At 43.0% G+C, this 14,340-nt stretch overlaps 1 protein-coding gene across 8 annotated transcripts in view; it reads right to left on the reverse strand.

Moving 5' to 3' along the window:
• The window catches only part of Spire1 (spire-type actin nucleation factor 1), a 129,746-nt gene that overhangs the window by 50,792 nt on the left and 64,614 nt on the right, over positions 1–14,340 (reverse strand). For all 8 annotated transcript variants that reach the window (XM_017600946.3, XM_006254860.5, NM_001415684.1 and 5 more), the window contains one exon: positions 9,565–9,690. In XM_017600946.3, the coding sequence (XP_017456435.1) occupies positions 9,565–9,690 (126 nt within the window). The remainder of the gene's footprint in view (positions 1–9,564; positions 9,691–14,340) is intronic.

Below are 14,340 nucleotides of genomic sequence, written 5' to 3' on the forward strand. Positions count from 1 at the left end.
AGAGGCCATGAAAGGCCATTGGTGAAGGTACAGCCTCATTTGCAGTTGATGTCCCAGGAGTGAAGGAGTCATGCAAAGGAGTTGAGTCTTGGTACCATGAAGAGAGCCTAGGAGAGGCTATATGTGAAGCCTAGTTGCAGAGGAAGACTCCAGCGTACTGGAGATGCCAGTACCATGGGATGGTCACCAAGAACAGCAGCAGCAGTGGAATAGATCAACCTGAGCTTAGAGTGCTGCAGAGGGCAGAGCTGGAGAAGTGACAATAGCGCTTTAGAGGAGCCCAGAAGATCATGTGTGGATCCCAGACATTCAGAGAAGCTGTAACATTGAAGTTGCTTTGGAGACCCTAAGATGTTTGAGATGCCAGAGCTGTGGACTATCTGCTGAGGAGAAGCTGCTAACAGGGAGTGAAAACAGCCCAGGAGAAAGAAGACTGTTGCAGTCCACAAAGACGAAAAAGGAGTTGAGATCTGAAAACTGCTTTGACATCAGACTTGGAGATGCAGGGTTTGGAGTTTGCCCAGCTGGTTTCCTGTCTGGCTTTGAGGATTACAGTGAAGTGATTGGATGAATCTCAGAAGAGATCTTGAACTTTGGACTTTTAACATTGTTAAGACTGCTATAGACTATGGGAACTCTAGAAGTTAGACTAAATGTATTTTGCATTATGCTTTTTTTAGGCATGGCCCCCCATAGACTCATATGTTTGAACATGTCTATGGGAGCCAGGGTGAGGAATGTGATGGTCTGTATATGTCTGGCCCAGGGAGTGGCCTTATTAGGAGGTGTGGCCTTGTTGAAGTAGGTGTGTCACTGTGGGCATGGGCTTAAGACCCTCATCCTAGCTACCTGGAAACCAGTCTTCCTCTAGCAGCCTTCAGATGAAGAGTAGCACTCTCAGCTCCTCCTGCACCATGCCTGCCTGGATGCTGTTATGTCCCTGCCTTGATGATAATGGACTGAACCTCTGAACCTGTAAGCCAGCCCCAATTAAATGTTGTCTTTTATAAGACTTGCATTGGTCATGGTATCTGTTCACAGCAGTAAAACCCTAACTAAGACAATCTCTATGCCAACATAATTGTTTATTGGCATATTCAAAACAAGTAAATAAAATGTACTTTGTAAATCACACATATGCCAAATACTCAAGAGTACAATTCATTTTAGTAAGTTCAAGGTCAATTCATATCTAAGTGCCCCTTTTGATTAAGTCTCTCTTACATTTTAAAGATCACTGTTTTTCTCAAGGTGGTAACCATTTTCTTTCATGTGTCATTTCCTCTCTGCATGGGTATTTGGAGGAGTTTTTTCATCATCTTTCATGCAAAGTATTCTTGAGACACACTTTTAAAGTGGGACAATAGTGACAACAGCAAGGACACTCTGGGCAGAGATTATTTAAATCTTGTTGGGAAAGTGAGCACTCTCATGTACACCGACATTTACAACAAAAGAAAACCACACAGCAACGAGGATCCTGAAGGCTACAAACGATGAATGATCTAATTAACATGAACAAGTGGCTACCATGCACAATGACGTCTGGTGGTGACTCTGACTGCCAGAAAGTGGTCTGTTCACCATTTGGTAGGATATAAACCCACTTTAGGACTGGGAATAAATTTCGAGCCAACTTAAACGCCACAGTTGTTTAGCTGGAAGTGTTGGGAACGGACCTGAGGGAGGATAGGGAAGGAGAGAGCTGATTATAATGCACTTCAGTATAAAGAGAAAGATGTCTGTGGCTTTATTTCTCTGAATCTATTTAAGCCGAATCAGATCACTAACAGGCATCTCAGTGTTCGCTAACATGTGGTCTGCACTATGACACAGCTGGCTTTGGTTAAGAGATGGTAAGATTGGAAACATTTACATTTGGTTTTCTGAAAAGCCAACTTTCAATTTTTAAAATGTAGTTACAGTAGTTATGAGCCAGACAAAAGCCATTTCATAACAGTTGAGCCAATTCCAAATATGCTCTCTAAAGCATTTCATATTTCACATATGTACATAAAAGTTCTATTTTAAGAAAGATATTTTAGTCATAGTCATATTCAAGATACACTGAGATCAAAGATTTCAACATGAAGTCCTTTCATACATAAGACTGAGTAAAACAATGCATGTAAGTCATGTAGAGCTTCTCAGTAATAACTGTGATCACACGGTATAAAATGTGGATAGAAAACCTGAAAAATCCCTAAGCAACCATTCTTATTCTTCATCCCAGGACTTCACAGCCTGGTGAACTGTTAGTAATTAAATGCTAAGTGGCGTCTAGAAGTCATCTTCCCATCTTAGGGTTTTGTTAAGCTTACGACATAAAACCATTTTGAAGAATTTGATGACAAGTTTTTACAAAGTTACATGTGAGAATTGTTTCAGCATCTGAAAGTCAAGACATTAAAATACTGACATTATTTCTGGAGGGTTTGCATGCTGGGTACGTGCACATGCGTATGTAGGTGAACATGGATGTTTGTGTGTGTAGGGACCATGGGTCAGTATCTGGTGTCTTCCTCCATCACTTTCCTCAGGTTTTGAGACAAAGTGTCTTACTGAAGCTGGAGCTCACCAATTAGGCAAGACTAGCTGCCTAGCAAGTCCAAGGATCTCCTGTCTCTAGCTACCCAGTGCCAGTGTTACAGGCATCCACCACCATGCCTGAATGCTGGGACTCTGAACTCAAGTCCTCATGTGTGTATAGCAAGCCGTTTCCTGACCAAAACATCTTCTCAACACTAAATAATCCCACTTTCTTTAAACAGTAGAAGCTCTTAGTAGTGACCCAGAAGAAAAGTATCTCCTTCTCTCGAACAACTTTAGAAAAAAACTAAGATATGAAAGACCAAGAAAGCCTATTAACTTCTCAGTATAGCAAATTGGAAGTCAAAGGTGAACAATTTAACACTGTTCTTTTAATAGCAAAACTATTACATCCTTATTTACATCTTCTAATTTGTAAAGTTCAAATCAATCAATCAATCCTTGAAAAACACATGTTCTTGGGGTAAGGAGATGGACCAGTGGGTAAAAACATTTGTTGCACAAGCATGAAGACCTGAGTTCAAATCTCTAGAACTCACATAAAAAGCTGGGTACAGTAGTGTACATGTCTGTAACCTCAGCACTTAGGAGGTCAGAGACAGGCAGGTGCTGGGGCCAGCAGCTTAGCTCCAGGCTCAGGGAGAGGCAGAGAGGGACACTGGACATCTCCAAGCAAGAAGAGAGACAGCTAAACAAGCACTGAAAAGGGAGGGGGAGGAAGACATAGAAGCTGTTGTTCCGGGCTCCTTTCATGAAATCTATGAGATTGAGAATTATGGATTTGTTCTGAAGAGATGGCTCAACACTTGCGGCTCTTGCAGAGGACCTGCATTTGGTTCCAGGTACCTAGGACGTAGCACGCAACTGTGTGTACCTCTAGCTCCAGGGAATCTAATGTCCTTTTCTGTGTGCATGGTTGTTTACAAGCACTGCATATGCATGGTTGTTTACAACCATGCAGGCACAACAAAAATAAAATAAATCGTTAAATACAAAAGAATTATGTGTCAAAGATTGACAATCATAAATCTAAATTCCAGCTTTTTATGTAATTTACTGTATAATCTTTATCCTTTTTAAAAAGAATTATTTTATTTTTAATTATATACATGTGTGGATATGTGCACACGGGTGTTTGTCCACAGAGGCTAGCAGTATAAGATCCACCCGGTGCTGCAGTTACAGGTAGCTGTGAGCCACCAGATGTGAGTGCTGGAAAAGGCCAAACTCAGGCCCTCTAAAAGAGGGAGCTGCTCTCTTAACTGCTCAGCTGTTTCTCCAGCCCCAGAGTAGACCTTAAGAACAGGAGGAAGAAAGGAAGCATTAACTCTCTCCTTTCCTCCGTCCTGCAGAAGGCATGCCTGGTTCCCTGCTCCCTCAGGCCTGACCCCTCTTGCTGGATCCATCTCAGACCTCAGTTAGCACTGGCCTAGAAGCACCAATCACCGAAAGCTGGAGCTTGCCTCATCACTCATCCCATTCTCTAGCCAAGGTTCCCCAATGAGCCAGGTTCATCAAGATTTCTATTTTTAAAATAAAGCAATTTCATTTCTGGAAAACTGAATAACAACTAATGGTATTTAGTTTGTCTGTGTGTCCTGCAGGTTCACATGTGAGCATATGTAATGCAGGTTCACATGTGAGCATATGTAATGCAGGGCAGAGATCAAACCAGGAGGCGGTTCCTTGGGAGTCACCCACTTGGTTTTATTGAGACAGGCCTCGCTTTCTGAGTAGGTTCCAGGGATCCATCTGGAATTACAAACTCATGAGCCAAGGCCTCCAGGGTTAAACACAGGCTGTAGGGATTAATCTCAGGCGTCAGCACTTTACTGACTGGCCTATCTCCTTGGTCCTCTAACTGTATTTTGCAAGTGCTTTATTTTCAATCTAGTCATAAGGAGCACCAGAGAGAAGACTATCCCTTGGATGAAAGTTCATTCTCTTTATCAAGTGTTTCGCTCAGAAGGAGGTCCACAGCATTTCCATGGAGACAAAGTGATTTGCATGTGCTCAGAGGCTTACTACCTGACTAAACACAGAGGTATTGATCCACATATACAAAACAAATTCAGTGAAAGGTCTGAATCCCAAACATAGAGACCAAAGAAAGCATTCATAGTATAAGTAGTTACAAAGGGAGGCATCTAAGGTCCACCCCATTTCAGATGCCCGACTTCCCCAGTGCACCCATATGAGATGCTCTCCTAACAGTGGTCCCTCGGTCTGAAGGACATATCTTCCTGTAATCTCCCGCTTGCCCTTTCTCCTAGCCTCACTCAGGCTGCTCCCATTCACCACTCTGCTCAGCAGCATTCCGGCTGGGGCCAAAGTCGGTTCTGAGTGCAGTTCAGGCCCCTCACTGTCTCAGCTCTTGTACGTGCCCACCGAACTTTCTCACACTGTGCTCGGTCCACACCTAGACTAACACTCCTGCTTAAAGAGCTGTGAAGATGGGCCAAATTCATCTTGTTCGCCTTTAAGGGAAGAGGCAGTAACAAGCACATTTAACACATGGCCTTCTGTGATCACTAAGTGAATTAATGTGCACAAGTTTCTTAGGATGGCATGTAGCACAGAATTCCTAAGGAACAAATGATTAAATGTAGCATTGGTACATAACACGCACATTAAATAACTGCTTTGGGAATGTAATCATTGTACCCATGTTCCTGGATCTCCTAAAGTCTAGTGCCTCCTTCTTTCCCTAGCACACCTCCCTAGAAACAAGTGCTGCATCCTGTGGACCTTTCAGCATAATTCCAAGGTCCTTCATTGCTCCTCATTTTAGGGCTAACAGAAACAAACCTTCATGTTCTGGTTTCTTACCTTGAGTCCCATTTTCATTTTATAGATTGGTTGGTTGATTGATTGATTGTGTGTGTGTGTGTGCGTGTGTGTACATGTGTGTACATGTGTGTATATATGTATGCTGAGGCCAGGGTCTGACGTTGGATGTCTTCCTCTATCACTTTCTACCTTATTTTTTGAGACAGGGTTTCTTACTGGACCTAGAATTTGCTATTTCAGACAGACGGGGATCTGCCTGTCTCTGCAACCCCATGCTAGGATTACAGACATATGCTGCTATGCCTGGATGTTACTTGGTCACCAGGGATCTGAACATCAGGTTCTTACGCACTTTACCAACTGAGCCTTCCCACCAGTCCCCTTTTCTAGTTCTAAAAATTATAAAGCTTCTGGGTCATGGTGATAAAAGACCAGCCTGGTCTACAGGACAGCCAGGACTACATAGAGAAACATCATCTTCTAAGAACATAAACAAACAAACAAACAAAGCTAACCCTAATCTTTCTGTCACCACTATTTTACTGAGGTTTAGAAGCACTTTTCCTATCTACACAGAGATGGAAGGCAAAGGGCAACGGGAATTTTACCAGGATCAAAGTGGGAAGGTCAAGCTACCCAGGCAATAAGACAGGTCTTCAAGGGATGAACTCTGTCTAAACTGAGGTTTTCCGTGCAGAGGTTTTGCATTTCTCTTCTGCAAGTACGCAGCTGTCCTACAGTAAGAACTAAAACCAACACAGAGCAAAACAAAACCAATAACAACAAAAAAACTAATAGAAATCAAGTAGTACTCCACACCAGTGCCTTGGCCAGCAGAGGAAGGGAAGGGAGGCTGTGTGAGCAGTGTGTCGGTGTCCATGGGCATGTGTAATTACTGCTGCTGCTTTCTGCTTCCTCCTTACTCAGCTCCTGACACATTAAGGCAGATGCTGTTCAAAATGTCATGTTAGTTTACAAACAAACAAACACACAAACACACAAACACATAGACTGCATCACTGACAGATGTCCAGCCAGGGGAACATTACCCACCTGGAATATCAGCTCAGCTTTCAATTCTGCAATTGCTCTGACAATGTAAGACAAGATTACCGATCTCAAAATGCCCAAGGGGAAAGAAAACTTTGTCCTTTTAAATATATTTATCTGTTGTTTCTGTGGTGCTGAGGACCCACAGAACCATACCCCCTTCTTAATTTTAATTTTGAGATAAGGTCTTGCTAAAAATTGCCTAGGCTGACCTTGAACTCACTCTATAGCACAAATAGGCCTTGAATTTGCAGTCTTCCTGCCTCAGTTTCCCAACCTAAAGTCCATTATTTAACTATTACTGTGGGTTTTTTTTTTTACTGTTGTTTTGTTTTTGTTTTTCAGGAAATAAACATCCTCTTTAAGGGAGTTATCTACCACTAGATTGTAAAAGAAATCGTTTATTTTTAGTGTCAAACTAGTGTCCATATTGGGTGGTATAGTTAACTCACCAATTTAAAAGTTAAATCTGTAGTTTCTATGAAGATCTGCAGCAATCTAAAATGTAATCAGCACATTTATATCTATAACACTGAATTGCTTATTTGTAAAAATCTGTCTTGATTTAAAATGTAACATAAGGGGCTGGAGAGATGGCTCAGCAGTTAAGAGCACTGACTGCTCTTCCAGAGGTCCTGAGTTCAATTCCCAGCGACCACATGGTGGCTCACAGCCATCTGTAATGGGATCTGATGCCCTCTTCTGGTGTGTCTGAAGACAACGGCAGTGTACTCATATAAATATAATAAATAAATCTTTAAAAAAAAGTAACATAAGTTGAAATAGGGTAACAATCTCAAAAATTTTACAAGGCATGTACTTGAAAGTCAGACTTACACAATATAAAAATGTCTAAGAGTTTGGATGTGCACTTAAAATGCCTCTATGTGCATATTTTGCCTATAAGCTAAAACTGACACAGAACTGAGGAATGCTTGTTTAATGAGTACAGCATTATAAAGTCCTATTACTCTATCTGTTTGTATAGGCTTCATCACTCTTTGGACCTTTGCAAGCCTCACCTTCCCTTTTCTGATTGAGACAAGAGAAGCTCTCTGCTTGAATGAAGGTTGGGGAGCAACAAAGGTTGAGAATGAGGTGCAGAAGGAACCAAAAGATAAGCCTGGGAGCTGAGCTGCTGTGACTTCACGGCTTCCCACCGCTGTATCAGCTTTTCAGGGCGGTCAGGGAGGGGTGAGGTAGGAGTGTCCCTACTATCTAAGACTGGGACCTTGGAATCCAAGTCCCCCCTCTCAGCCTACTCAGTGCGGTTCCGAGGACATGGCTGCATCCAGTATAAGAAGCCTTCCTAGACGCCTTGGAAACTGTGGATAAAAGGAAGACGCTTGGGAAGGGAATGATAGCTTCCCTCCTGAGAAGGAAGGATCTGTTAGTTCACAAAGACTTCTCTGCTACAGTCAAGAGAATCTGAGACCCAGAGACAGGAATGGGCCGTCTGGTCAGAAAGCAGTCCATTTTCTCAGCTGTATTTGGAGGGCTCTCTCTTGCCATGATCACTTCTGAAATCACCCACACACACCCTTTCCTTTCTCCTCCCATTGGCCTAACTACTCCTGGAAACTAGAGGAACCTCAGGCTGCCTTAAAGACACTAAGCCCTCTGAGACCTGTGAAGGGTTGGGCCAGGAGGGCTGTGATCTGGCTTATTTATTTTCCAGCAGGACCTGAGGAGGACATGAAGACAAGACTGGTGGGGTAGTACGGCTGCTATCCAGGAAAGAAATGCTGGAGGTCTGAAATGCTAGGCCACAGCAAGAGTAGGAGAAAGACAAGACAGCCAGGGACAAGGAACAACACTATGAAAGAAAGAGAAAACACCATGGAACTAGACACAGAGGTTGACATCAGGCAGTGATGGAGAGAGAGAAAGAAAAGGTGGGGCAGAGGTGTCTAACACAGGCTCTTTCTTAAGCAGTCACATGAATAATGAGTGGTAGACTATCATTCAGCAACAGTAAAGGAACTTTTAAAAATTAGTATTTAGACAGTCATGGAAAGGAGGCAGAGGCAGGAGGGTCTCAGAAATCTCAAGGTTAGCCTAGTCTACACGAGCAAGTTCCAGGCCAGCTAGAGCTAACAGAGACTAACAACAACAAATTTAGTAATTATTACACAGCAATGGATTTCATTATGACATTTTAGAACAAGACACCAGGGTCTTGTACCATTTAGCTGACCTAGTATTAGCAATGTAGGCCAGGCTGGCTCTGAACCTGCAATGGCTTTCTTGTCCTGGCTGTCTGGTGCTGGAATTACAGCCACCATGCTTAACTTCTGCTTATTTTCATGTCTTTCATCCCTTTCCCTTCTAAATTCTATATATGAAAGGGAATGTATGATTCTTGCCTCTATGATTCTGAATTATTTTTACCATATATATAATAAGCTCCTCATTGCATCTTTCCCCCTACAAATAACATAATTTATTTCTTCCTTTTTCAATGTGTGTACAGGCCCACATGTGGAGGTCAGAGGACCACTGAGCCATCACTTCCAGGAATGATGTTCATCTCTTTTGAGAAAGCAAAGCTTAATCAAGAGTAAAAAGTTTTTCAAATTAGTGGAGTACAGTGCTAAAAATGCTCACCGCTCTTTAATTCAACAATGTCTGCTGAGAATGTTAGTGCTGGACGATTTCAAAACTCCTTTAATTTACCGTACAAGACTGAAAAAAAATGCTCTGGGAAGGGTTAGGTCAGGACAACCTTAAAAAAATACTCTTTCCTACTCTCCGGTACTCTAGTGAGGACAGGCTTGAGATGTTCACCTGCGAGCTTCCTTTTGCACTGAGTACTGCCTGTTTCTGTATCTAAATAGGCATGCGATGTTCAATAACTCAGGCCACCCCTTTCTGCACTCTTCTGACAAGTTTCCTCTGAGTCTAGTTTATCAACATGTCTGTAAGCACTGCTGCGAGCAGTACCCGACAGGAGCAGAGGTGAGCTTAACAGTCACTCACCGCCTGTAGTCCTAAATAGAGAGGCTGAGGGAAGGGGATCACGAGTTGGTGAGAGAGAGGCCAGCCTTGGCATATAACAAGACCTTGTCTTTAAAAGAAGAAAACAACAAAGCTCAAACTAAAACGCACAGAATGGACAATACTGAAAACAGGCTACCTATTCCAAAGTCCACAGACATCCGTGTTTGTACCTACCTCCTTCGCACTCTTAATTTTGGTCAGAAACGTATGCAGTTCCATGGTTTCTGCAAACAGTGCCCGACATACTGCCTGATAATGATTCGGTGCCTCCGACTCAGTGGGGAGATGAGCAGCACATATCTGTAGAAGAAAGAAAAATGGAATTTGGCATTTTAGGTGCCATTAAAACAGACACACGTGGTCTACCTATACCTTTTCTTTTCGATGTCCTGTCATCTGAGATTCAGTATACTACAGGACCACAGGTACATCCCACACAAACATGTGGACAAAATGGTTTAGTAAAAGATACCCAACAGCAAAGGTAAGCTGACTAGAATCAGCTCCTATTTGAAAATGAGTGATTCTATCTTTTACCTGTCGGAGTGGCTAAGATCAAAAACTCAATTGAGCACATGTTGGCGGGGTGTGAGATGGGACACTTCTCCATTGCTTGTGGGAGTGCAAAGTTGTACAACCACTTTGGAAATCAATTTGGAGGTTTCTCTGAAAATTGGAAATACTTGTACCTCAAGTCCCAGCTATTCCACTCTTGGGCGTATCCCCAAAGGATGCTCCTCCATCCCACAAAGACACGTGCTCAGCTATGTTCATAGCAGCTTTATCTGTAAAAGCCAGGAACTGGACACAACCCAAATGTTCCTCAACTGAAGAATGGATAAAGAAAATGTAGTGTATCTACACAATGGAATACTATTCCGCTATTAAAAACAAAGACATCATGAAATTTGCAGGCAAATGGATAGAACTAGAAAAGATCATCTTGAGTGAGGTAACTCAGATCTAGAAAGACACCCATGGTATGTACTCACTTCTAAGTGGACATTAGCATAAAATACAGAATAATCATCCTACAATCCACAGACCCAAAGACACTAAGTAACAAGAAGGGCTCAAGGGAAGATGATTGAACCTCACTCAGAAGGGGAAATCAAATAGATGTAAGAGGTGGATGGATGGAGGGAACTGGGGGTGAGGAGGGGACCAGGGATGAGGACCAGGTATGGGGGGGGGCTGGGAAAGAGAATGGAAATGGGGGATGTCTCTAGGATAAGCCAAGGACCTGGGATGGGAGAGGCTCACAGGAGTCCGTAGGGGTGACCCTAACTGAGACTCCTAGCAGCTGGGGACATGGAGACTGAAGCAGCTACCTTTTGTAGCCAGACAGGACTTTTAGTGGAGGGAGGAGGACACCAACCCACTCACAAAATCTTGAACCCAAAGTCTGTCTGGTCTACAAGATGCACAGGGATAAAGATGGACCTGAGATTGAGGGAATGACTAAACAATGACTGGCCCAACTAAAGTCTCTTCATATGGGAGAGAGCCAACCCCTGACACTATTAACAATACTCTGCTATGTTTGCAGACAGGAGCCTATAATAACTATCTCCTGAGAGGCCTCATCCAGTAGCTGATGGAAACAGATGCAGAGACCCATGGCCAAAACATCAGGCAGAGCTTAGGCAGTCCTGTGGAAGAGTGGGAGACTGAATTGAGGGAGCCAGAGGGGTCAAGGACATCACAAGAAGACCTATAGAATTAACTAACCTGGGCTCACAGAGGCTCACAGAGACTGAACCACCAACCAAAGAGCATAAAGGGACCCAGGCCCCCCCCCCCCCACATCTGTAGCAGAAGTGCAGCTTGTTCTTCACGTGGACAGGGGGCTGTCTCTGACTCTGTTGCCTGCCTTTGAATCCCCTTCCCCTAGCTGGATGCTTTATCAAGCCCCAGTGGGAGAGAATAGGCTTAGTCCTACTTCAACTTGACTTCCCTTTCTCTGAGAAGGGGAGGTGGTAATAGAGGGGGGTGTGGAATTGGGAGAAAAGGAGGGAGGGCCTCTGTAACTGGGATGTAAAGTGAATAAACAAAAAAAGAAAAAAGAAAAAAGACAATAATACACATAATAAAGACTGAGTTCCAGTTTGGAAAAAAGAAAAAGAAAATGAGAGGACATGTGTCAAAGTTCTCCCTGAGATGGAAAAGTGGGGGGAGGGGATTTGCTAAATAATGACAATAACTCAGGTATTTTAGCAGTATCATAATTTGTTTTGGCTGTCAACTTGACAGAAATGTAACCTGGAAAAAGGTAACCTCAATTGAAGTCTTACTTGCCTTGAACAGACTGGTCTGTGGCCACGTCTTAACTATGGCCATTTTCTTTTTTTTTTTTTTTTCCTTCTTTTTTTCAGAGCTGGGGACCGAACCCAGGGCCTCGAGCTTGCTAGGCAAGCGCTCTACCACTGAGTTAAATCCCCACCCCTATGGCCATTTTCTTTCTTTTTTTTTTTTTATTAATATCTAATACTTTTTTTTTTTTCCGGAGCTGGGGACCGAACCCAGGGTCTTGCACTCCCTAGGCGAGCGCTCTACCGCTGAGCTAAATCCCCAACCCCAGCCATTTTCTTAATTGCTGATTGCCTAGACATATTCCACACCGGCACTGCAATCCCTAGGCAAGGGTCTGGGTTGTATAAGAAAACTAGCTGAGTAAGCCAGAGGGAGCAAGCCAGTAAGCAGCATTCCTCCATGGCTTCTGCCTCAAGTTACTACCCTGACTTCCCTCAACAGACTGAAAGACGAAACAAACCCTCTCCTCTCCAAGTTGCATTTGGTCATGGTATTTACCACAGCAACAAGCAAAGAGCCAGCTACCACTTACCATGCCACGGGCTGTGTTTGGCATGTCACATATACTGCACGATCATGCATTCTCCAATGTAGTCCCGAATCCTTCCCATGTGTTTTTTGTTTTGTTTTGTTTTGTTTTGTTACCACAAGCAGAATCTAAACATACTTGACTAGGTTCTGAAGCCCACATTCATTCACTTGTGAGGCCTGGGTGGGGAAGTGGCAATGGAGGGTGGCGAGGAAGGCAGAGCTGGTGGTGTACTCAGGTACTGCCTGTGTCCTCATGTCCCAAGATGACTGACTGTGAGTTAAGAATGCAACATAGCATGATGAAAGGTGATTTGTTCCTTTATTTTACTGCAAAGATATCCTCTTAAGATTCCAAAGAATTATGTTATGTTTCTATAACTATTATCCATACATGTTCAGTAGGCACATTTTAAAGTTCTTCACTAGCACTAACTTCTCTTAATAAATTAGTCACTAATATACTTGTCGAAAAATGTTATATTTTAACAATTTCTAAGAAAGAATAAAAGAGAGCTGGGTAGGTCAGTGTATGCCTATAATCAATCCTACCAGTTGGTAGGCAAAGACAGGAAAGTCAGGAATCCACGGTTATCCTCCACTGTGTAGAAGGTTCAAGGCCAGCCTGGGCTCATAAAATACTGTTTATTTTAAGAGTCAAACGAAGGTGGAGTTGCACACACCAAAGGTCCCAGCACTCCAGAGGCAGAGGCAGGAGGGACTCTGAGTCTGAGGCCCGCCTGGTCTACACAGTCAGTCAGACAAAGCTGCATAATGAGAACCTGTCTCAAAACAAACAAAAAAAGAATATCAAGGAAAAAAATTATGAAAAGTCAAAAAAATAAAAGGTGGTCAATGGTAGCTCTATTGCTTTTCATGTTTCTTTTCTGTGTTCCTATTTTTGCTGTGACAAAGTACTGAGAAAAACAAAGGAGCAAGGGTTAACTCTGAGGCCCGGCTTCACACGTTTCAGTCCGTGCTCCCTCAGCTCTGCTGGTTCTGGGCCTTTGGCTGGTGAGAGTCTGAACAGCATGAGGTAAGATGTGGTAGAGTACTGTGGCTGTATCATGGTGGACGGGTGGCAAAGAGAGAGGGCCAGCAGAGGAGAGTACCCTTCAAAGGCACCCCACAAAGGCCTACTTCCTCCAACAAGGTCAACCCAACTATGATCTCATCAGAGCAAGAAAGCACTGATGAAGTCATCATAGCACCTTTGTGATTCAATCCCCTCTAAATAGCACCACAGGTGGAGACCAGGCTTTAACAAGAGCCTTCGTGGGGTTATGTCATATCCAAATTTAACAGTTTCCCATTCAAACTCAAAATGATTTCCTTAATTAAGACTTTTTATTTCCTGGAGATGGGGATCAAACCCAGTGCTCTACTCCTGAACTAAACCCCCAACTCTAGAATGTATTTTGCAGGACAGTAATTCAGTATCAAATTGCATAAGCTGTTCATCAAGAAGCAAACCACCAAAAATCACATTTATGAAGACTATTATCAATCTGAGTCCTCTGGAAGATGAGCAAGCTTCACTGCTCAGCCTTCTCCAGCCTCTTTATTGAAGAGGAATACATGTCTAACTTTGTGTGTACACTCGTGTGGCTCTAGAATCAGCAGCAAAGAGCCCAGGTGGAGTCAAAAATCTAATTACATGTATTTTATACTTAACCTGTGTGTATATGCTTTCTTTCCAGCATAATCGAGGCATGAATAAGATATGAAGTGTTTGTATTTGCTATACACTCAGAGATCTTTAACACTAAAATGAAAATAAATGTATAAGATCCTAGAATCCTTATCAGTTGTATTATTGTAACTTAGTTTCATGTTTCTACATCTAACGATCACAAAGCAATCAGAGTTTGGTGAGATGGCTCAGCGGGTACAGGTGATTCCGGAACTCACGCAAAGGTGAAAAGAGATAATTACCTTTACAAAGTAGTCCTCTGTCTGTCTGTCTGCCTGTCTCTCCCCCTGTCTCTCTCTCTCTCTCTCTCTCTCTCTCTCTCTCACACACACACACACACACACACACACACACACCCCAAAGCACCTGAATACTCTCACACACACTAATTAAAAGTTTAAAAAGAGAAAGAACAG

Source organism: Rattus norvegicus, chromosome 18 (genome assembly GCF_036323735.1).
Source record: "Rattus norvegicus strain BN/NHsdMcwi chromosome 18, GRCr8, whole genome shotgun sequence".
NCBI lineage: Eukaryota > Metazoa > Chordata > Mammalia > Rodentia > Muridae > Rattus > Rattus norvegicus.